Genomic DNA, 22,361 nt, shown 5'->3' with positions numbered 1-22,361 from the left:
GCTTTCCTTCTTCCCTTCTCTCCTTTAACTGCTTTTTACATTGTCACTGGTTATTGATTAAAATGTTTCCTAAGGTGCTTCCTTTTCTAAAACCTCGAGAGTTGAAAATTTTGTTTCGGCTTTAGGAAAATTAATTAAATCCAATTAAGTGGTCGCAGCTAGCCTTAGTCTGTGTAAATAGCCCTCTCGGGGGGAAAAAAATGGTTGCGTTGAGGGTGGGTCGGCTTCCCGCTGTCCTGGGTGCAGCCCCGTTCTGGGACGCCGACTCATCTCGGAACCAATGTATGAGGGTCACGGACGTCGCCGGATTGGTTTTCCTGAGAGGCTTTGTCGCTGGTTCCTTTCGGGTTTCCCGGCAGCGCGCATGCGCCTCCTGCGCTCCGCCGCTCCCGCCTCGGGCTCGGGCTAGGGCTCCGGGATGTCCGCGTTGTGCGACCCTCCCGGGGCCCCAGGGCCTCCCGGGCCTGCCCCGGTCTCCCACGGTCCCGCGCCGCTCAGGTAGTCAGAGCCCCTGGCATCTTTCCCTACCGCGGGGTCCCGCGCCGATAACCAGCCTTCTCGGCAGAAACCCGGATCCCACCTCGAGAACTCGCGTCAGGGTTCTCAGAGATTCCCGGACGGGTCTTCCCAGAACTCAGGGACTGCCTCACCAAAACTCTGGGCTCCAGTGCCCGCACTCCCAAGGTCTCGGTACTGCCTCCCCCTAAACCCCAATGCCCAGTTACCCCGGATCCTGGCCTTGCTCTTCCAAGAATTGGGAATATCAGAACTCTTGGGAAACCAGGTGCCCTGTCCCTTAGACCCGAGGGAACCCAGGGTCCCCTGACTTCATGGAGACTCCCTGAGCACCCAGGCCCAGAAACCCACAGAATGCTTTCTTCTAGCCTTTCCCTTGCTCTCCAACGGAGACACTCCCCTCACCGTAGAGTAGGTTTTTTTTGGAGGAACCAGAGATGCATGGCACAGTCAGAGCCTTATCAACCTCTAGAGGATGCTGTCAGAAAATGCAATAAGAGGAAATAACACTGGCTTCTGAACCTCTAAGACTGAACCCATATGTTTCAGGAGGGGAAGGGTTGAAGGGCATTAGCTTGTCTCTGCCCTGGGGCACCTTGATTCCTGGGACATACTGAGGGTTCTGGGAAGGTGGGTTCTGGGAAGGTTGTTGTGGTGGAGTCCAAGTGGTTGGTGGTTAGGATGCTTGCAGAATATGGGAAGAAGCAGGTTTGGGGAGGGAGAGCTCTTACTAAGGGGCAAATTTGGGCTTAGAATTTTCTTTCCATTAAGAGCAAAATCCAGCGTTCTCGTTTGTATGTAGGGGGAGTGCAGTAAAGCTAGAAAGGTGTGTTTAAAGCAGATGTTACAGGAACACAAAATATACTTACTCAATTCAACAAATATTTATTGAGTATTTCCCATATTCCAGGCACCCCAGTAGAAGAGGATCCACTGTTGAAAGCAGAGAACTGTTAACTACCCTCTTGGACTTTATAGTCTGATTACTTACCTTGGTTTCCTTCCCTGTAAAATGGGATCATAATGGTACCTACCTTATTGGGCTGTTATCTGTATTGAAATAATACAAGTAAAGTACTTAAAAGAGAACTTGATATATTACAAGAGTTATCTAATATTGATACTATTGTTATTTATTAAAAGAAAAATAGCTAGCATTTACTGAGTAACTAGTGTGACCTAGATACGGTGCTTACGTGCTTTATGAATATTATCTTTTGAGGGAGGTACAGTTATCCCTATTCTACATAGAAAGAAACTGAAGCTCACAGAGGGAATGTAACTTGCTCAACAACTCCCAACACTCTAACTCTGCTTCTTTTGCTTCCTTGCAGTGCTCAGGAGCTGTCGCAGGAAATCAAGGCCTTTCTGACTGGTGTAGACCCTGTTCTGGGCCATCAGCTCTCTGCTCGGGAACACGCTCGCTGTGGCCTTCTCTTGCTCCGCTCTTTGCCACCTGCGCGGGCTGCTGTGCTTGACCACTTGCGAGGTGTCTTTGATGAGAGTGTCCGGGCCCACCTGGCTGCCCTGGATGAAAGCCCTGTGGCTGGTCCACCTCACCTCCGTCCACCGCCACCCTCCCACGTCCCTGCTGGGGGACCTGGTCTAGAGGATGTGGTGCAGGAAGTGCAGCAGGTGCTGTCTGAGTTTATCCGGGCCAACCCGAAGGCCTGGGCACCTGTGATTAGTGCGTGGTCCATTGACCTCATGGGGCAACTGAGCAGCACTTACTCGGGCCAGCACCAGCGTGTGCCCCATGCCACTGGCTCTCTCAACGAATTGCTGCAGCTGTGGATGGGCTGTCGGGCCACACGCACATTAATGGACATCTATGTTCAGTGCCTCTCGGCTCTCATTGGTAGTTGCCCAGATGCTTGCGTGGATGCCTTGCTGGATACCTCTGTCCAGCATTCCCCACACTTCGACTGGGTTGTGGCGCATATTGGCTCCTCTTTTCCCGGCACCATCATCTCCCGAGTTCTCTCCTGTGGCCTTAAGGACTTCTGTGTTCACAGTGGGGCTGGAGGTGGAGCTGGTGGCAGTGGTGGAGGCTCTTCTCAGACCCCCTCTACAGACCCCTTCCCTGGATCTCCTGCCATCCCTGGGGAGAAACGGGTGCCCAAGATTGCCTCAGTTGTAGGCATCCTAGGGCACCTGGCCTCCCGCCATGGAGACAGCATCCGACGGGAGCTCCTGCGAATGTTTCATGACAGTCTGGCAGGGGGCACTGGCGGCCGGAGTGGGGATCCCTCCCTTCAGGCCACAGTTCCCTTCCTCCTGCAGCTGGCAGTCATGTCACCAGCTTTGCTGGGCACAGTCTCTGGAGAGCTGGTGGATTGCCTTAAGCCCCCAGCTGTGCTGAGTCAGCTGCAGCAACACCTGCAGGGATTCCCCCGGGAGGAGCTGGACAACATGCTGAACCTGGCCGTGCACCTGGTGAGCCAGGCCTCTGGGGCAGGTGCCTACCGCCTGTTGCAGTTCCTGGTGGACACAGCCATGCCTGCCTCAGTCATTACCACCCAGGGCCTGGCTGTGCCAGACACCGTGCGCGAGGCCTGTGACCGGCTGATCCAGCTACTGCTGCTGCACCTGCAAAAGCTGGTTCATCACCGGGGAGGGTCTCCTGGGGAAGGGGTGCTGGGCCCACCCCCGCCCCCCCGCCCTGTGCCCTTTCTAGATGCGCTAAGAAACCACGTTGGAGAGCTGTGTGGAGAGACGTTACGTTTGGAACGAAAACGCTTCCTTTGGCAACACCAGCTCCTTGGCCTGCTCTCTGTTTATACCCGGCCTAGCTGCGGACCTGAGGCCTTGGGCCATCTCCTGAGCCGGGCCCGAAGCCCTGAAGAGTTGAGTCTGGCCACTCAGTTATACGCAGGGCTGGTGGTCAGTCTCTCTGGCCTCCTGCCCCTGGCCTTCCGAAGCTGCCTGGCTAGGGTACATGCAGGGACTTTGCAGCCTCCCTTCACGGCTCGGTTCCTGCGTAACTTGGCACTGCTAGTGGGGTGGGAACAGCAGGGTGGTGAGGGCCCTGCAGCCCTAGGGGCCCGGTTTGGGGAGTCGGCCTCAGCTCATCTGTCTGACCTGGCTCCTCTCCTGCTCCATCCTGAGGAGGAAGTAGCGGAAGCCTCTGCCTCCCTCCTGGCCATTTGTCCCTTTCCTCCGGAAGCCCTGTGCCCTTCCCAACTCCTGGGACTGGTGAGAGCTGGAGTGCATCGCTTCTTTGCCTCTCTCAGGCTGCACGGTCCCCCAGGGGTGGCTTCCGCCTCCCAGCTTCTTACCCGCCTCTCCCAGACCTCCCCGGCTGGGCTCAAGGCTGTCCTGCAGCTGCTAGTTGAGGGAGCCTTACATCGGGGCAACACAGAACTGTTTGGTGGGGAAGTGGATGGGGATAATGAGACTCTCTCAGTTGTTTCAGCTCCTTTGGCTTCGGCCTCCCTGTTGGACACAAACCGGCGGCACACTGCAGCTGTGCCGGGCCCTGGAGGGATTTGGTCTGTTTTCCACGCTGGAGTCATCGGCCGTGGCCTAAAGCCACCCAAGTTTGCCCAATCACGCAATCAGCAAGAAGTGATGTATAACACCCAGAGCCTCCTCAGCCTCCTGGTGCACTGCTGCAGTGCCCCTGGGGGGACTGAATGTGTGGGCTGCTGGGGGGCTCCCACCCTGAGCCCGGAGGCAGCCAAAGCAGTGGCAGTGACCTTGGTGGAGAGTGTGTGTCCCGATGCAGCCGGTGCTGAGCTAGCCTGGCCTCCTGAGGAGCATGCCCGGGCCACCGTGGAGCGGGATCTCCGCATTGGCCGGCGCTTCCGGGAACAGCCTCTGCTCTTTGAGCTGTTAAAGTTGGTAGCAGCTGCTCCCCCAGCCCTGTGCTACTGTTCCGTGCTGCTGCGGGGGCTGCTGGCCGCCCTCTTGGGCCACTGGGAAGCCTCTCGCCACCCTGATACAGCCCACTCCCCCTGGCACCTGGACGCATCCTGCACCCTGGTGGCTGTCATGGCTGAGGGAAGCCTCCTGCCACCAGCCCTGGGGAATATGCACGAGGTATTTAGCCAACTGGCACCTTTTGAAGTGCGTCTGCTGCTGCTCAGTGTCTGGGGCTTTCTTCGGGAGCACGGGCCTTTGCCCCAGAAGTTCATCTTCCAGCCAGAGCGTGGCCGCTTCATCCGGGACTTCTCCAGGGAGGGTGGGGGTGAAGGTGGAGCCCATCTGGCTGTGCTGCACAGTGTCCTCCACCGCAACATTGACCGCCTGGGCCTTTTCTCTGGCCGTTTCCAGGCACCTTCACCGTCCAATCTCCTTCGGCAGGGGACATAGCCTTTCCATGCTCCAGAAGCCGAGGGAGGTTGAGCCAGGAGAGACAGACAGGGGGCTAAGGTGCTGCAGAAATGTGGAGGTTTCTCTTCTAAGACCCTGGCCTAAAAGAGCGCTGTCACTTTCTTCCTCCCCCACCTTTTTTTCTAAATAAAATTTGACGAGTTGAGAAAAACAAGAGTCCGGTGCCTCTGTCTGATGTGGAGAGCCGGCAAATTCGGACAGCTCCTGTCTCTGAACAATCCCGCCCCCTCCCTCTGGCCCCGCCCCCACGAGCATTTAGAGTACGCTCTCGGCCAATGGGACAGACGCCAGGCTTCAGTGTGGCCCGGCCAATCAGGAAGCCGGAAGGGGCGGGCGCTAAGATACGTGGCTCAACGCGCGCCGGGGGAGGGGAAGCTCCGGGTCAAGGAGCGAACCCGGCACAAGATGGCGGCGGTAGCGGCAGTGGCGGCGCGTAGGAGGCGGTGAGGAGCCCGGATCCCGGGGACGCGCCCGGGACGCCCCCAGACCCCCAAATCCCGTATCTGTCCTTCCTGTATGTTCTCCTGAGACTCCGCCACCCCCAGCCTCGTGAGGACTCTTTGTCTCTCTGGAGGCGGCCTCAGGTGCCCCCAGCCTTCTCGCCGCGTCGGGGGGCCCTTGTTTCTGGGGCTCTCTGCTCCGGCCCGGTGGCTCTAGAAGGCCGCAGCCTTGTGTTCTTCTTGGCCTTGGCCGCTCTCAGCCGCCGCCCTACCGTGGCGGCTTGCGGCGGTTAACGCTGCCGCCTCTTTCCTGCAATGCGCGGGACCATCGGGGCAGAGGAAGAGATGCGGCCCGGCCTCCGGGAATGCAGCCTGCTGCCCTGCGGCCCCTCAGCCGCGCTGGAAGCACCGCGGCCGGCAGTCTTGCTTCCACTGCCCTTCTCGCCCTCCCCTCGAGAGCCCCGGACCCTGCCCTGCCCTTGTCTTCACGTGGACACCAGCCCTGGCTTGTTTGGTGTCCACGGTCGTTGGGCACGGCTGGGGCAGGATCCCGTAAGTTCACAGTCGACCTGGATGACGTTGCTCAAACACAACAGTGGTTTGTTCTGCATTTATATTACTGAAAAGACGGTTCGAAACAATCATCGGCGCCACACAGTGTTTACCAGGACCTAACGGATGTGTCGGGGTGGGAGAGGCACGTACTGTCGGCAGCGGTGAAAAAAGCGTGGATCGTAAATTTGACTCCAGAAGCCTGTGACTTGAAACAATAAATGAGTGCACCTTTCCTTGCGACTCATTCCTGACCTTGGCTTGTGACCACCTCTTGCCCAGGGGCGTTCAAGGGTTCCTGAGTTCTTAGGGCCTTCCAACAGGTTACATCTGAAAAATCTTTCAGAAATCCTATCCCCATTGGCGTCTCTCCAAACCCATTTTATAGATTGTGCAAGTAGGACTCCAGAGAGTATTTAATTCACTGTACTTCTGATTACTGCTGCTTTGGGCCGGTGGACACGGGGTCAGTTGCTCAGGGTGTCCGCTGCAGTCACTCCTCAGGACCTGGGCCACATGCCTTGCTTTTGAGTGTTCTGGTAGCATTTCTTCTGCTTGTTTTGCTACTATTTGTTCCTGCTTGACCTATTAAACCACAAAGCCTGGTGTTTTCTTCATCTTTCTGTGTGGCCTGGCTTGCCTTGCACATTCTTCTGGAACTGGAGGGCTTACTGTGTTCTGTGATCTCCTTTCTAGTGATTTTCTTTACCTTTAGCTTTCAAGCAGATACTGAGGATATGCTGGATACAATGTGTTTGTAGGCCCTACTCTTTGGTTACCCTATTAGCAGGTAGCAAAGTTTTAATGCTGAGGAGAAATGCGTGTTTTTGTTTGTTCTCCCTTATTTGGAACCCTTTCTCAGAGTGTGCTCCTAATCAGCCACTGGGAGAGCATGTTTAAACTGCAGATTCCCTGGGACCCGGGAATCGTCATCGAGTAAGCACTGCACGTAACTCTTAACAGACGCTAAAGTGTGAGAATCCCTATTTAGGATTTACTCAGAATGGATGAATATATCCTTAACAAACTAACTTGTTCAGATAAGCCTGTTAGTCCCTTGTCTGTCATTTTTTTTTTTTACATCTTTATTAGGGTATAATTGCTTTACAATGGTGTGTTAGTTTCTGCTTTATAATATAACAAAGTGAATCAGTTATCCATATGATCCCATATCTCTTCCCTCTTGGGTCTCCCAAAAATATGGAACGCTTCATGAATTTGCGTGTCATCCTTGCGCAGGGGCCATGCTAACCTTCTCTGTATCGTTCCAATTTTAGTATATGTGCTGCCGAAGCGAGCACGCTTGTCTGTCATTGGATAGCATGTTGGGGAAGTGACAAATTTGTGCTAACCTTGGTGATGGTCCTCAATGAGGCAGGCCCTGCTGGTGGTTAGTGCCATGTGCTGTGCGTAATGAAGTGCCTGGGCCCTGGAGTTAGGCAGAGCTGAGTTCACCAGTGTCACCTCATACTGGCTGTTAAATCTTGGATGAATTATTGAACTTTTTTTTGCAGTACGCAGGCCTCTCACTGCTGTGGCCTCTCCCGTCGCGGAGCACAGGCTCCGGATGCACAGGCTCAGCGGCCATGGCTCACGGGCCCAGCCGCTCCGCGGCATGTGGGATCTTCCCAGACCGGGGCACGAGCCCGTATCCCCTGCATCGGCAGGCGGACTCTCAACCACTGCGCCACCAGGGAAGCCCCAAATTATTGAACCTTTTATGCCTCAGTGCTCCCATCTCGGAAAAATCCCAATCCTATATTCACCAAGAAAACAGTGAAAGAAAGGGAAAAGAGTTATTAGTGTGTATAAAGAATTGGTTCTGAACACTGGTTGCCTATTAGAATTGTTTAGGGGAGTTTAAAATCTGATGCCCAGGTCCCACTTCAGGCCAATTAGATTGAAATCTCAGGGTGAGACCTGGGCATAGACACTACTGAAAACTGCAGGGAGAGTTAAAAACTAGTATAGGGCTTCCCTGGTGGCGCAGTGGTTGGGAGTCCGCCTGCCGATGCAGGGGACACGGGTTCGTGCCCTGGTCCGGGAAGATCGCACATGCCACGGAGCGGCTGGGCCTGTGAGCCATGGCCGCTGAGCCTGTGCGTCCGGAGCCTGTGCTCCGCGACGGGAGAGGCCACAGCAGTGAGAGGCCCGCGTACCGCAAAAAAAAGAAAAACAAAAAAAACTAGTATAAGGCAGTTAGCCAGGCCCCCGGCTGCCTGTTGGGACTCAACACAGGTTAGCTGTTGTTATTCTTTTCAAGCTTACATGGTGACAGTGGTGACTTATGTCAAAGATATAGCAGTGGAGATCAGAGGAACAGGATGCCTAGAGTGTTAGGGACGTTAGGACCCGAGGAACCTGTGACCAGCAGGCTAGCTGAGGGTACATCTTGAACTTTTTCACTGTAGGTCCCCCCAGTGTCTTTCCAGTGAAAAGGCATGGCTTACTTTGTTTCTCTGTTCCACACATAAGGTACCACCACTTCCCCTGGGACTGGCTGTTACGGTTCCTTTCCTCTGAGAGGCTGATGTAACCTGAGTCAATACCAGGCCTCTGAAGGCCAAGGATCCTTTGTCTACTTCCTCTGCCTTTTGAAGGAAAGGTGTGCGTGAGCCAGCTCCTCAGGCCTGACACTTAACCCCTGTCCACTCTGCCTTGTTTTCTGTTCAATGGGACTCTGTCTTTCTCCCCTTTTAAGGTTGTGGTGGGAAGAGGCCTTTACCTCAGAAGGTGGGGCCCTTTCTGACCCTGTGCTGATCGTGCCCTCTTTGTCCTTTTCCCCCCTAGGTCTTGGACTGGTTTGGTACTGGCTTGTTTAGGCGTCTGCCTGGGAATTACCCTGGCTGTGGATAGAAGCAACTTTAAGACCTGCGAAGAGAGTTCCTTCTGCAAGTATGATATTTCTGGGAGACTAGAACGGAAAGTAGGGTAATGTGGGAGGTGTCTGTGGCAGATGAGGTAGCCTGGGGCACTGCAGCTGATAGAAGGACTTAGGGGCCTTGGGGAACCCTTCCCCGTTCTCAGTCATTTCACATCGGCAGGAGGCAACGAAGCATACGGCCAGGCCATTCTCCATACCGAGCCTTGCTGGACTCTCTGCAGCTTGGTCCTGATGCCCTCACGGTCCATCTGATCAACGAAGTCACTAAGGTCAGGGGAGAAAAGGAAGAGTCTGGTGGGGGTGGAGAAATGGCTAAGGGGTAATTTGGGAAGGGGAATCCTATAGCCAACATTCTGTGCCATCTAACCTTAGGACTTGTACCTTGTGAGGAATTCAGATTTCAGATCCCTTAGGCAAAGGGCTAGAAGGAGGAGACCCCCTCGGGAGAGAAATGGGTTCAGAGGGCATTTCTTGGTATAGCCCATTCCTTTCTCCAGACCCAGACCTCTGCCTCCACAGGTGTTGCTTGTGCTAGAGCTCCAGGGGCTTCGAAGGAACATGACTCGGATCAGAATTGATGAACTAGAGCCCCGGCGGCCCCGATACCGTGTGCCAGACGTGTTGGTGGCTGATCCCCCCACAGCTGGGTAAATTTTTCCTGAGAAACATATCCATCTCCATGGCCCTTTTCCCCTTCCTAATGAACCTTTATTTGGCAGCTGACTTTCTCTTCCACATTGGGATAATAGCTGAATAGCACCCGGCCACTCTCCTCAGCCTTCCCTCATCTGTTCCTCTGTTTCACTTGTTTTCTCAACTGATTGTTTGATTGGCCGAGCTGCTTGGCTTGTGGGATCTTCGTTCCCCAACCAGGGATTGAACCTGCGCTCTGTGCAGTGAAAGCACAGGGTCTTAATCACTGGACTGCCAGGGAATTCCCTCACTTGTTTTCTCTTTCACCCTTCACCTTCATTCAGTCAGCAAAGAAATACTGCTTCCTCTTCTGTGCCAGGCCTGGCCTAGGTACTGGAGATACAAGAGGGAGTCAGCAAGGCCATGGAGCTCGCCTTCCAGGAATACAGTGTCTCTGGTTGGTTCCTCCCTTCCCTTCCCTTCCTGTCCTGTCCCCCTGTCTTGTCTCGTCTGTTCTTTTCTTCTCTTTCTTTTTTTTCTCTTTTCTCTCTCTTTTCTTTCTCCCCTTCCTTCCTCCCTTCCTTCCCTCTTTCCCTCCTTCCCTTCCTCCCTCCTCAATTTCTCCTCAGATATTCAGGATAGGATTATTCAAATACTCGGGTCATGACACATCGTCGTCATTATTCCGCGCATGGCTCTCTGTTAAGTATTTAACTTAGAAAATAACATGATAAACCCTTCACCTAACCCAAACATATACATCTCACTGTCCTGTACCCCTGACTCCTTCGGAGATGATTGTTATTTTGAAGTTTATTATTCCCTTGTTTTTTCTCACAGTTATATCGTGGGTACGTATATACATATACACACTTTGGTACATTTGCCTAAGCAGTAAATTATGTGATTTTGTTTTTGAGTTTTATAGGGAAAGTATCTTAGTGAATGTGGTCTTTTGGGATTTCCTTTTTTCACTTAACTGGATTTAACTTTGTTGCGTGTAGCTCCAGAAACTCATTTTTACTGCTGTATAATAATATGTTATATGAATATATCCCGATTTACTTCTCCATTTCTGTGTTGATGGGCATTTGGGTTGTTTCCAGTGTTGGCGTGAACATTCTTGTCCATGTCTCCTGTCTCCCTGTGCAGGAGTTTCTCTTTGGTGTATAGCTAAGAGAAGAACTGCAGAGTTGTAGAATATGGAAATCATCAACTTTACAAGATAAAGCCAAAGTGGCTTACCAATTTACACTTCCACCAGCAATATATAAGAGGCTTATTGAACTGCATCTTCTCCAGCCCTTGGAACTATTGGACTTTATTTTTGTCAGTGCAATGGCTGTAGGATGATACCATGTGGTGGTCTTGGCTTGCTTGTCTTTCCCAGTTTATTACTGATATTGAGCATGTCTTCATATATTTATCTGTCATTCTGGTTTACTGTTCTGTGAAATGGAAGTTCACTGCTCTGCTCATTTTCCTTTTATGTTGTCATCACTGATTTGTGGAAATTCATTAGTCTTGATACCAATTCTTTATTACTTACATGTATTGCAGCTATCTTTTCCCAGATTGTAGCTTATCTTTTTACTTTTCTAAAGGTGCCTTGAAAAAAAAAAGATTTTTAAATTTTATTTTTTAAAAAATTTTATGTATTTATTTTTGGCTGCAATGGGTCTTTTGTTGCTGCGTGCAGGCTACTCTTCGTTGCAGTGCACGTGCTTCTCTTTGCGGAGCACAGGCTCTAGGTGTGCAGGCTCAGTAGTTGTGGCTCGAGGGCTTAGTTGCGCCGCGGCCTGTGGGATCTTCCCAGACCAAGGATCGAACCCGTGTCCCCTGCACTATCAGGCAGATTCTTAACCACTGCGCCACCAGGGAAGTCCCAACGATTTTTAAATTTTAGAGTAGTTTTAGATTTATAGGAAAGTTTCAAGAATATTATGAGAGTTCCTGTATACCCTGTACTCCTGTTTTCCCCTGTTAACATTATTGTGATATATTTGTCATACATAATGAATTGATATCATTATTGTTAACTAAAGTTCATATTTTTTTTTCTTTTTTCATTCCTTTTTTTAAAGTGTTTTTATTGTTTATTTTTTTGCGGTATGCGGGCCTCTCACCGTGTGACCTCTCCCGTTGCGGAGCACAGGCTCCGGATGCGCAGGCTCAGCGGCCATGGCTCACGGGCCTAGCCACTCCGCGGCATGTGGGATTTTCCTGGACTGGGGCACGAACCCACGTCCCCTGCATCAGCAGGCGGACTCTCAATCACCGCGCCACCAGGGAAGCCCTATTTTTTAAAAATATTATTTATTTATTTGTTTTGGCTGTGTTGGGTCTTCATTGCTGCATGCGGGCTTTCTCTAGTTGCGGCGAGCGGGGGCTGCTCTTCATTGTGGTGCACGGGCTTCTCATTGCGGTGGCTCCTCTTGTTGCGGAGCACGGGCTCTAGGTGCACGGGCTTCAGTAGTTGTGGTGCACGGGCTTAGCTGCTCCGCGGCATGTGGGATCTTCCCGGACCGGGGATCAAACCCGTGTCCCCTGCGTTGGCAGGCGGATTCTTAACCACTGCACCACCATTTCATTTATTTTTAATTGAAGTGTAGTTGATGTACAGTATTACATAAGTTATGGGTGTACAATATAGTGATTCACAGTTTTTAAAGGTCGTACTCCATTAATAGCTATTATAAAATATCGGCTACACTGCTTGTGTTGTATGATATATCCTTGTAGCTTAAAGTCCATATTTTTTTCAGATTTCCTTAGTTTTTTTGTTATTTATTTATTTACTTATGGCTGCATTGGGTCTTCGTTGCTGCGTGCGGGCTTTCTCTAGTTGCGGCGAGCGGGCTTCTCGTTGCAGTGGTTTCTTCTGTTGCGGAGCATGGGCTTTAGGCGCGTGGGCTTCAGTAGTGGTGGTGCACGGGCTTATTTGCCTCGCAGCATGTGGGATCTTCCCGGACCAGGGATTGAATCCGAGTCCCCTGCATTGGCAGGTGGATTCTTAACCACTACGCCACCAGGGAAGTCCCAGATTTCCTTAGTTTTTACCTAAGGTCCTTCTTCTGCTTCACGATCCCATCCAGGATACTGTTTTATATTTAGTTGTCATGTCTCCTGAGACTCCTCTAGACTGGGACAGTTCCTCAGACTTTTCTTGTTTTTGATTACCCTAACGTATCTTTCAATAAATAGAAATTCTGAATTTTGTTGTCAGGTAGATAAATCTCTTACCTTTTGGTGTTAGTGTTTTCTAAGTTGTGTTTAAAGAATCCTTATCTACCTCAGGGTCAGAAAATATTTTTTTGTATTTACTTCTAAAGGTTTTACTCTAAAATTTTAAGTCATAATCTGTCTGGAGTTGATATTTGTATCTGGTATGAGGTAGGAGTGTGATACCATTTCTTTTCTATACAGAAAATGTGTTTTTCCACTCTGTTATTGAATAGTCCTCCAGACCTCACTGAACTGCCATGCCATCTGTTACATTTCAACATTCTAAGATGCTTGGGTCTGTTTCCAGGCTCTTTATTTGATTCCTTTGGTCAACTTAACTGTCCCTGTACTGTTACCACACTGCCTGTATAGCTCTTAGCAGGTCCCCCGTCTTCTAAGTGTCATGACTGCTCCTGGCACTTTGCACTTCCTTATATCCCTTTTGATCTTTTTCCCAGGCTTTCTGTCTCTGGCCGGGATGCCAACAGCGTGGAGCTAACCATGGCTGAGGGGCCCTATAAAATCATCTTGACGGCACGGCCATTCCGCCTCGACCTACTGGAGGACCGCAGCCTTCTGCTCAGTGTCAATGCCCGAGGACTCTTAAATTTTGAGCACCAGAGGGCTCCCAGGGTCTCGTGAGTACGGGGATCAGGAGTGAAGGGGACCTAGTGTGAAGGAACCTAGGGGTGTCGTAGGGTCTGGCACTGGGTCCCTGGGAGGAGACAGGGTGGTAGTAGAGCCAGGTCGGGGCTGGGGGCTGGGAGAAGCTGACCATCAGGGAGGGTAGGAAGCAGACCTGGGTTGAAGTTTTCTCCATTTCCTGTACAGACCAGGAGGCAGTCACTTTTGTCCATGAGCTGTACCCTGGGCACCTCCTCCCTCAGAGGCCTGCCTGGGTCTGCCTTTCCCTCTTCCCCCTCTCACACCATCACACTTCCCAGATTTATTTTCTTCCTTTTTTTTGTTTTGTTTTGTTTTGTTTTTTGTTTTTAATTTCTTCCCCCACCCCATCTCTGGAAGTTTGTCGACTGAAACTCACTTTTATGTTTCTGTTTTTGTGTTGGTTTTGTGCCTCCTTTTCCCCTTTCCTACCCATCTCCTCCTGCCCCAGTTTCTCAGATAAAGTTAGTCTCACGCTCGGTAGCATTTGGAGTAAGATCAAGAACCTTTTCTCTAGGTAAATCCATGACCACTGGTACTGTATCTGTTCCTCTGCCCTTACCCGCCCTTCACTCTGGCCCCCAGGGAAGGTGCCCCAGACCCTTCCATACCCTGTCCTTCACTCACCTCTTTTTCCCCAGCTATATGGTCTCTGGTTCCCGTTCCCCATTCCCCTGGCTAGGAGCCCCCTGGGAGAAGGAAGATGAAATGTTGGATATCCTTGAGGAATGTAGGGAGCTTCTTGTTTTGCCAGGGGGTGGAGAGATGCTGCCTGTTGCTGGGGTTCCTGCCTCTCAGCTGGCTTGCACTGAAGCTCTGGGCAGAGCTGCTTGCCAGCTGCCCTTGAAAGCATCCTTTGGCAGAATCTCTCGTTTGAGTCCCTGTGTAGAGGCTTGACCATGGTTATGACTCACTTGCCTTTGCAAAACCCTGTGTCACGCCAAGAGGCTGAGGCCCAGTGAGGGAAGTTGGGGCCAGAGTCTCTTGGTAGAGGCAGCAGGGCTAGGACTGGCATTCCGAACCCAGGCCCTTGAACCTGCCTGCCTGTCTCTTCTGGAACGCTGCCAGAGGCTGGTGGTTTGGGCCTGTGTTTGGAAGGCACCCCTTGGTGGCATTTCCTTCTCATTTCCCTTTCTCATTTCTCTCCCTGTCCTTTGCACACTTATCTGCTCACTGGGGGCCCCTTTCCAAGCTTTAACGTTCAGTCCCTCCTCCAGCGCCTTCGTTCCTTTGGACCCTTGGCTCTCTATTCCCTCACCCCTCCTTCCACTAGCCCCTCGTCCCTGCCCCCTCTGGATTGGAGCAGACAGCTCTCCTACCTTCCAGGCAAGGATCAAAAGACCCAGCTGAGGGCGATGGGGCCCAGCCCGAGGAAACACCTGGGGATGGTGACAAGGCAAGTTGGTGGGGGTGGGTGGTTGGAGCACAGGGCTGGCTGGGAGGTTGGAGGGGAAAGGCCCACAAGAAATTTGAGCTTAGTCTTGCCATCACGGATGGGATTTAGAAAATGGGCAAGGGAAGAGAGAGGACCTGGTGTGTGATTGAGTAGTGGTCTGCTTTCTCCTTCCAGCCAGACGAGACCCAGGGGAAGGCAGAGCACGATGAGCCAGGAGCCTGGGAAGAGACATTTAAAACTCACACTGACAGCAAGCCCTATGGTGAGGGGCTGGGGGAGCCTTGGGCAGGAGGACAGGGAGTCCTTGCCAAGCAGAAGCTCTGGAGCTCATCTTTTGCTTCTCTTCCAGGCCCCACGTCTGTGAGTTTGGACTTCTCTCTGCCAGGCATGGAGCATGTGTATGGGATCCCCGAGCATGCTGACAACCTGAGGCTGAAAGTCACTGAGTGAGTCCTACAGTGACATCAGGATATGGGGGGAGGGAAGGGGGCAGAGGTCAGGGCTGTGGGAGATGTGCACACAGATTAGACACTCCAGACGAGCGTGGCTCACTTCCTGTGCCAGAGAACCTGGGGCCATCAGAAAATTCTGCTTTGAGAAAGGGCAGAGGGGCCAGTTTTTATCCCTCATCTGTGTCTGTGGGGCTGGGGCTGTGCGTGCCGTGGCCCGGGGCCAGTCTGTCTGTCTGCCTGCCTGCAGGGGTGGGGAGCCATATCGCCTCTACAATTTGGACGTGTTCCAGTATGAGCTGTACAACCGCATGGCCCTATATGGGTCTGTGCCCGTGCTCCTAGCACACAACCCTCATCGGGACCTGGGCATCTTCTGGCTCAACGCCGCGGAGACCTGGGTTGACATATCCTCCAACACTGCAGGCAAGGTGAGAGCACAGGCATGGGGAGCAATAAGGGAGGGAATCGTCAGGCCTTGAGACAAATGGGTTTGTTAGGGGCATTTGCTTTGAAGAGGCTGGTAGAGTGGCCTATTTGGATACCTGTTTGGGGACTGGATGAGAGACAGGCCCTGGGCCTTCTGAGCAGCATATGAGTTCCCCAGACACTCCCAGAAGACACAGACTCGTGGGGAAGGTATTTCCTTTTCTGCATTTATTAATACATTTGTTATTGAGTATGCGTTAGGAGCTTCAGACCCTTTTCTAGGTGCTGGGGATATATTGCTCACTGAGTTAGGAAAGGAGGAAGACAGATTAAACAGGTAACAGAGGGAAGATGAGTTCAGTGGTGGTAAGTTCTAAGAAAGAAATGCAGTGGTCATGTGATGGGGATGGGCGGTGCTGCTTATGATGGGGCCCAGGGAAGCCTCACTGAGGAGGTGACGTTTAATCTCAACCCGAAGTGACTCAAGGAGCCAGCTGTGTGAGGACTCTGAGGAAAACACTGCTGCTTTGTCTTTGGGTTGGGAAGCAAGAGGGTGGTGTCAGACCTCTCTGTGGTCCCCTCTGCAGACCCTGTTTGGGAAGATGCTGGACTACCTGCAGGGCTCTGGGGAGACCCCACAGACAGATGTTCGCTGGATATCGGAGAGTGGCATCATTGATGTCTTCCTGCTACTTGGGCCGTCTGTCTTTGATGTCTTCCGGCAGTACGCTAGTCTCACAGGTACGCAGTGTCCCTACTCTGTCAGCCTACGGCCTCCCTTTCTGGTCCTTGGTTTCTTGAGGGATGACTGCATTTTCAGAAATCCTGTGCCTTGGCCTATTCTCTAGCCCTGTGCCCTTTCATCTCCCTCAATTTCTGGGCATCCCCATTGGCCCCAGGTTGAGCCTGACCCCGTTGTGACACCCATCCCTCACTGAACCTGCAGGGACCCAGGTTTTGCCCCCGCTCTTCTCCCTCGGCTACCACCAGAGCCGCTGGAACTATCGGGATGAGGCTGACGTTCTGGAAGTCGATCAGGGCTTCGATGATCACAACCTGCCTTGCGATGTCATCTGGCTGGACATTGAGCACGCTGATGGCAAGCGGTATTTCACCTGGGACCCCAGCCGTTTCCCCCAGCCCCTCACCATGCTTGAGCATTTGGCCTCCAAGAGGCGGAAGGTAAGAGGGCTGCAGCCATGGTTGGTTTTCTCAGGCATGATAGCCCTGGAGAACTCTCACTACCCATGTTCCGTGCCCCCAGCTGGTGGCCATCGTGGACCCCCACATCAAGGTGGACTCTGGCTACCGCGTACATGAAGAGTTGCAGAACCTGGGTCTGTACGTTAAAACCCGGGATGGCTCTGACTACGAAGGCTGGTGCTGGCCAGGTAGGTGGGCCTGGAATTGAAGGAGGCTATTGGGAGGCCAGGGAGCTAGCGTGGAGGCTATTTTGCCCCTCAGGGGTTGAAAGCCATCCTTGATTTCTTCTAGGCGCAGCCGGTTACCCTGATTTCACCAATCCCAAGATGAGGGCCTGGTGGGCTAACATGTTTCGCTTTGACAATTATGAGGTATGGCAGCCCCTCCCCGACCTGCCTCTGTCTTTCCCACTCTACCTCTTGGAATCAGTCATTCTCTGCCTGCTATCCTTGCTATGGTTGGTTGCTCATAAGATACCGGGGCCTTGATGATCCTGGGGGGGCCCTGAGAAATGCATCTTTCTGGATTCCTAGGAGCTCTCTGCTCAGACACTGTTTTGTCGTCTTCCTCCCCTCTGTCGTCTGTCCCCATTTTCTGCCTTGTGTTCTCAGGGCTCATCTCCCAACCTCTATGTCTGGAATGACATGAATGAACCGTCCGTGTTCAATGGTCCTGAGGTCACCATGCTCAAGGATGCCCAGCATTATGGGGGCTGGGAGCACCGAGACGTGCATAACATCTATGGCCTCTACGTGGTAAGGGACTGAGAGAGGAGAGACCAAGGACCGAGAACTTGCACCGATGACAGCTGGCTTTTGCTCCTCACTACCCTTCTTTCCTGTTCCCACGCAGCACATGGCGACTGCTGACGGGCTGGTGCTGCGCTCCGGGGGCATAGAACGCCCCTTTGTCCTGAGCAGGGCTTTCTTTGCTGGCTCCCAGCGCTTTGGTAAGATTTGGAGAATAAAGCTGTGGCAGAGGGACCTGTGCCTGGTTCTTGGAGAAGTCTGTCCATCCTCTGAGAGTTATGTACTTCCTTCCAGCTGTTCACTAAAAGCGAGGCAGGGAGTGGGAGGGCCAGTCCGTGTTGAAGTGCTCCTGTGAACTCCGCCATCTTCAGCAGAACTCTGGGGGCCCCAGAGGAGATGTGGCAGGTTAGAGAGGTCAGCTATATAAAAGGCTGAGCCCCTTCGCTGTTTGCAAGTTCCCTCCCTCTTTTCTTCCTCAGGAGCTGTGTGGACAGGTGACAATGCTGCCGAATGGGACCATTTGAAGATCTCTATTCCTATGTGTCTCAGCTTGGGGCTGGTGGGACTTTCCTTCTGTGGAGGTGAGAGGGGGAGGAACTTGGAGCCTTGCTTTGGCGGGAGAGGGGCAAGGTAGAGGGCATAAAACCTAGGCCTGAGCAGAGAACTGACAGTCCACGGTGGGGCCTTGGGGGGCTCCTTAGGTAGCAGCCCTCCTTCACCCTCTTTTCCAACTGGTTTCCTCCCTCCCCTCTCTAGCGGATGTGGGCGGCTTCTTCAAAAATCCAGAGCCAGAGCTGCTTGTGCGCTGGTACCAGATGGGTGCCTACCAGCCATTCTTCCGGGCACATGCCCACTTGGACACTGGTCGGCGAGAGCCGTGGTTGTTACCGTCTCAGTACCATGACATAATCCGAGACGCCTTGGGTCAGCGATATTCCCTACTGCCCTTCTGGTACACCCTCTTCTATCAGGCCCATCGTGAAGGGATTCCTATCATGAGGTGAGGCATTCAATTGGGTCTGTGTAGAATGGACTGAGATGGCTGGGAGACTGGGTTCCATCTCTGGGCCTCTTTCTTCATTCACCAGGGCCTTGTAAAGGAGGGAAATCTGACTGCAAGGTCAAGAGTAAGAAGAGACCAGTGGGGAGATGAAGAGCAGTAAACGTTACTGAGTGCTTATGACACGCTAGGCATTTCTCATCACTATCCCCAGAGCCAGAAACAAGTCAGACAAGTGTCGTACCCTTGTGGAACTTACATTCTTGGGAGGAAGACAGAGAGACATGTAAACAAATATGGAAATAGGAAAACTGCCAAAACTGACAAGGTTTTTGAAAAAAATAGAACAGGGTAACGGAGTTTAGTTCCACAAACAGGCCACGTAGGGCTTCCCTGGTGGCGCAGTGGTTGAGAGTCCGCCTGCCGATGCAGGGGACACGGGTTCGTGCCCCGGTCCGGGAAGATCCCACATGCCGCGGAGTGGCTGGGCCCGTGAGCCATGGCCGCTGAGCCTGCGCATCCGGAGCCTGTGCTCCTCAACGGGAGAGGCTACAGTAGTGAGAGGCCTGCGTACCGCAAAAAAAAAAAAAAAACAGGCCACGTAAAGATGAGCCCTGACTGATGAGTAAGACAGGCTTTTGTGACGCAGAGGAAGAATGTTCCAAGCAGGGGAGACTGCAAGTGCAAAAATTATGAAATGGAAATGAGTTTGTTGTGTTCCAGGAGTAGGAACAAACCAGTATGTCTCAGGGGTAAAGAACCAGAGGGAGAGGTAGATGAGGTGGAGTGGAAAATTCAACCTGAACTGGAGGGCTTTTCAGGCCAGGATAATGAAGTGGCCGCTGGGAGGTAGCTATGCAGAGCAGTTTCCAGAGGGAGCAGGGTGGGAGGAGGCAGGGAGACGGGTTAGGAAGTTAAATGTCTAGACCAAGGTTAGAGTGCATAGCTGAGTCCTTAAGCCTGCTGGGCTGTCTGGCTGCCAGCTCGTGGGTCTTTCCCCTGTGCTCTTCTTTTTGCCAGTGCCTGGGGTAGCATCTTTGACTTCTGCCAAACAGCAAGTGTATTCCTTTCTTGTCCTGCTTCCTTCCTAGGCCCCTGTGGGTGCAGTATCCTCAGGATGTGACCACCTTCAGTATAGATGATCAGTTCCTGCTTGGTGAGAAACAAGGGGGACAGTTAGTGGTGGGTTGGGACAGGGCTGAGAAGAAGCAAGCACTGTGATAGATACGTCTGTGGATGTGCAGGGAGGGGGGAGTGAACGAGGCCAGGGGTGCAGGGGGGGTGGGTGCTCTAGGGCTCCCTCTTTGGGAACTGATCTCCCCAGTTCAGAGTTGATTCTGCTGTGTCTTAGGGGATGCATTGCTGGTTCACCCTGTATCAGACTCTGAGGCTCATGGCGTGCAGGTCTATCTTCCTGGCCAAGGGGAGGTGAGTTAAGGAAGGGTGTGGTGGGGAAAGGTGGTGGAGGTCAGAGAGGGTGAATAGAGTGGGGGGTCCTCTGTGCAGTGAGTGACCAAGTATATCTTCTGCACCCACAGGTGTGGTATGACGTTCATAGCTACCAGAAGCATCATGGTCCCCAGACCCTGTATCTGCCTGTAACTCTAAGCAGTGTGAGTATGCCTGGCCCAGCTGCCAGCTCCATCTGCCTGTAGGTTTCCAGAAGGGGAGAGAGTGTATACTTTGGAGTCCGGTTCCTAAGGGGACACAGATATACACGAGCAAAAGATATTGCAGGGCCCAGGGTTGGACAACAGGGCTACTTCATCCCAGCACTGCTCTTGCCCTAGATCCCTGTGTTCCAGCGTGGAGGGACAATTGTGCCCCGATGGATGCGAGTGCGGCGTTCTTCAGACTGCATGAAGGATGACCCCATCACTCTTTTCGTTGCACTCAGCCTCCAGGTGAGCGCATAAGCAGGGAGCCTCCTCAACCATCTGCCTACCTTCCTAGGATTCAGTCCCCTGGGGATGAGCCCCTCACTCCCTCTTGGGCTCAGGCTCTCGCCTACCCCACTTCCTGCTCAGGGTACGGCCCAAGGAGAGCTCTTTCTAGATGATGGGCACACGTTCAACTATCAGACTCGCCATGAGTTCCTGCTGCGTCGATTCTCATTCTCTGGCAACACCCTTGTCTCCAGGTAAGGAGGTACCCTTTCTTCCTCGGCAGCCTCTGGGATGCTTACAGCTCACTGTGCTCTTACATCATGGCCTTGCTCTGCTCTCCTCCTTTCTGCTCGGACAGTTTTTTTTCTGATGGGTATCCATTTTTGCTTCCTCCAGCTCAGCAGACCCCAAAGGCCACTTTGAGACACCAATTTGGATTGAGCGGGTGGTGATAATAGGGGCTGGAAAGCCAGCAACCGTGGTACTCCAGACAAAAGGTGAGTGATCTGGCCCCCAGGTGGGGAAAGAGGAGAAGCAGGGCAGGGTTGGGGACCCCCTGCGTATAGGAAAGTTGTTGCTGTTGACCCTGGCACTCTTTCTCCTTCCTCCACCAGGATCTCCTGAAAGCCGCCTGTCCTTCCAGCATGACCCTGAGACCTCTGTGTTGATTCTGCGCAAGCCTGGCGTCAGCGTGGTGTCCGACTGGAGCATTCACCTGCGATAACCCACGGGATGTTGGGGTGGGGTGTGATGGTCTTGATAGTTACTCTTCCTTCTGCCCTGGAGTTTGACCTTCCCCAGACTTCACCTTTCTTATCTCAAGATCTACATTCTGCCAACATCTGGGCAGGATGAGAGGGCTTTCCCTGGGCTCTGAATTCATTTTGTGATCTCCTGACCTCTCCCACCCCGTTGACACCACATCTCCCTTCATCCCCAAATATTCTGTTGCTCTGACTGGAGCACATTCACCTGTGAAGACCTGGGGACCACAGGGCCCTTGCTTTCCCTTCTCTTTTCTTTCTTTTGGGGGCCCTGAATCTCCTCCATACCCTCTCCATTCATGTCTCTTGTGTGTTGATGCCATTTCTTGGGAGAAGATGAGGGCAGTGAGCTTTAGGGCTCCTTTTCTCCTTCCCCTTCCCTCCCCACCAAACTGTTCTCCCTCCTTTTATTTCTTCCTCCTGGCTCTTCTCTATTAGGCCTCTCCGTTTTATGCCCCATTGATGCACAGGGTCCACCCCTTACCCTGATAAGGGATGAATGGATCAAAGGAGTGAGGTTGCTGGAAAACATCCTCTTCCCTGGCATCCCAGCCTTTCCTCTCCCTGCTTCTATCTAGAGCAGCTGCGGTTCTGACAGGGGCAGTTCTACCTCCCCTGTCCCTTGGGGGAAAGAAGTTTCCACTCCGTAAGAGGGGATGAGCGAGACTTCTTTTGCCTCCTAAAATTTTGTCCCCTTGAGGGGCATTCCAGATGGAGAAATCAGTTGTGGTTTCATCGAATCATGGTCACCTGTATTTATTGCTGGGGGAAGGCTGAGGGTGGGGGAGATGATCATGTGCGCTCAGGGTTGGCCCAGGGCCCTGGGTGGGGGTGGGGGAGGACTAACTGGGGACGATGGGGAATGTTTGTGGGAATTTTTTTTACTTCCTTTTGGCCCCCAGCTGTGACAGGTTTTGATAAAAGGAGAAACAATAAAGAGAGAAACCATAAATAACTGTTGGCGTCTGGATTCCAGTTCTGGCCTGAACCACAGACCCCTAAAAGCCCGAGGACCTGACATTTTCATTTAGCTTCAGCATAAGCCTCATTGGTTGAGCAAAATGAGTGAGTGCAAGCCTCCTTCAGCTTGCTTGATGCCAATTTTTTTTTTAATTAATTTATTTTTGGCTGCATTGGGTCCTCGTTGCTGCACGCGGGCTTTCTCTAGTTGCGGCGAGTGGGGGCTACTCTTCGTTGCGGTGCGCGGGCTTCTCATTGTGGTGGCTTCTCCTTGTTG

General features: G+C 52.5%; 2 protein-coding genes and 1 non-coding gene across 6 annotated transcripts; 2 read left to right on the top strand and 1 right to left on the bottom strand.

Annotated features, from left to right (window-relative positions):
• Positions 1 to 377: 377 nt before the first annotated feature.
• On the top strand, positions 378 to 5,002 carry INTS5 (integrator complex subunit 5). The gene is made up of 2 exons (XM_065882695.1): positions 378 to 498; positions 1,851 to 5,002. The coding sequence occupies exons 1-2, from the start codon at positions 419 to 421 to the stop codon at positions 4,828 to 4,830; spliced, it is 3,060 nt and encodes a 1,019-aa protein (XP_065738767.1). The 5' UTR covers positions 378 to 418; the 3' UTR covers positions 4,831 to 5,002.
• A 251-nt stretch (positions 5,003 to 5,253) lies between these two features.
• On the top strand, positions 5,254 to 22,076 carry GANAB (glucosidase II alpha subunit). 4 transcript variants are annotated; one of them, XM_065882179.1, is made up of 25 exons: positions 5,254 to 5,294; positions 8,634 to 8,738; positions 8,888 to 8,996; positions 9,247 to 9,374; positions 13,044 to 13,223; positions 13,700 to 13,765; positions 14,575 to 14,644; positions 14,819 to 14,906; positions 14,994 to 15,090; positions 15,344 to 15,524; positions 16,110 to 16,263; positions 16,469 to 16,704; positions 16,787 to 16,913; positions 17,017 to 17,096; positions 17,337 to 17,480; positions 17,578 to 17,674; positions 17,954 to 18,055; positions 18,231 to 18,474; positions 19,566 to 19,630; positions 19,826 to 19,902; positions 20,013 to 20,087; positions 20,265 to 20,378; positions 20,502 to 20,614; positions 20,757 to 20,857; positions 20,975 to 22,076. In XM_065882179.1, the coding sequence occupies exons 1-25, from the start codon at positions 5,257 to 5,259 to the stop codon at positions 21,082 to 21,084; spliced, it is 2,901 nt and encodes a 966-aa protein (XP_065738251.1). In that variant the 5' UTR covers positions 5,254 to 5,256; the 3' UTR covers positions 21,085 to 22,076. The 4 variants fall into 4 exon arrangements, with proteins under 4 accessions (XP_065738251.1, XP_065738252.1, XP_065738253.1 ...); XM_065882180.1 differs by lacking the exon at positions 13,700 to 13,765 and having other exon boundaries at positions 5,257 to 5,294; XM_065882181.1 differs by lacking the exons at positions 8,634 to 8,738; positions 8,888 to 8,996; positions 9,247 to 9,374 and having other exon boundaries at positions 5,257 to 5,294.
• LOC136127707 (U6 spliceosomal RNA) lies at positions 7,038 to 7,144 on the bottom strand. Its single transcript, XR_010656162.1, has one exon. It is a non-coding gene; the product is annotated as a U6 spliceosomal RNA (small nuclear RNA).
• Positions 22,077 to 22,361: the final 285 nt, after the last annotated feature.

This window comes from Phocoena phocoena, chromosome 8 (assembly GCF_963924675.1).
Source record: "Phocoena phocoena chromosome 8, mPhoPho1.1, whole genome shotgun sequence".
Taxonomy (NCBI): domain Eukaryota; kingdom Metazoa; phylum Chordata; class Mammalia; order Artiodactyla; family Phocoenidae; genus Phocoena; species Phocoena phocoena.
This window is presented reverse-complemented; position numbering and strand designations above follow the sequence as displayed.

Coding starts and splice junctions, on each gene's coding strand:
- GANAB (XM_065882179.1), top strand. CDS start 5,257: ATGGCGGCGGTAGCGGCAGTGGCGGCGCGTAGGAGGCG. Junction 13,224..13,699: donor CAGAGGGCTCCCAGGGTCTC/GTGAGTACGGGG, acceptor CTCCTGCCCCAG/TTTCTCAGATAAAGTTAGTC. Junction 17,675..17,953: donor TGCTGGCTCCCAGCGCTTTG/GTAAGATTTGGA, acceptor TTTCTTCCTCAG/GAGCTGTGTGGACAGGTGAC.
- INTS5 (XM_065882695.1), top strand. CDS start 419: ATGTCCGCGTTGTGCGACCCTCCCGGGGCCCCAGGGCCTCCCGGGCCT. Junction 499..1,850: donor CACGGTCCCGCGCCGCTCAG/GTAGTCAGAGCC, acceptor GCTTCCTTGCAG/TGCTCAGGAGCTGTCGCAGG.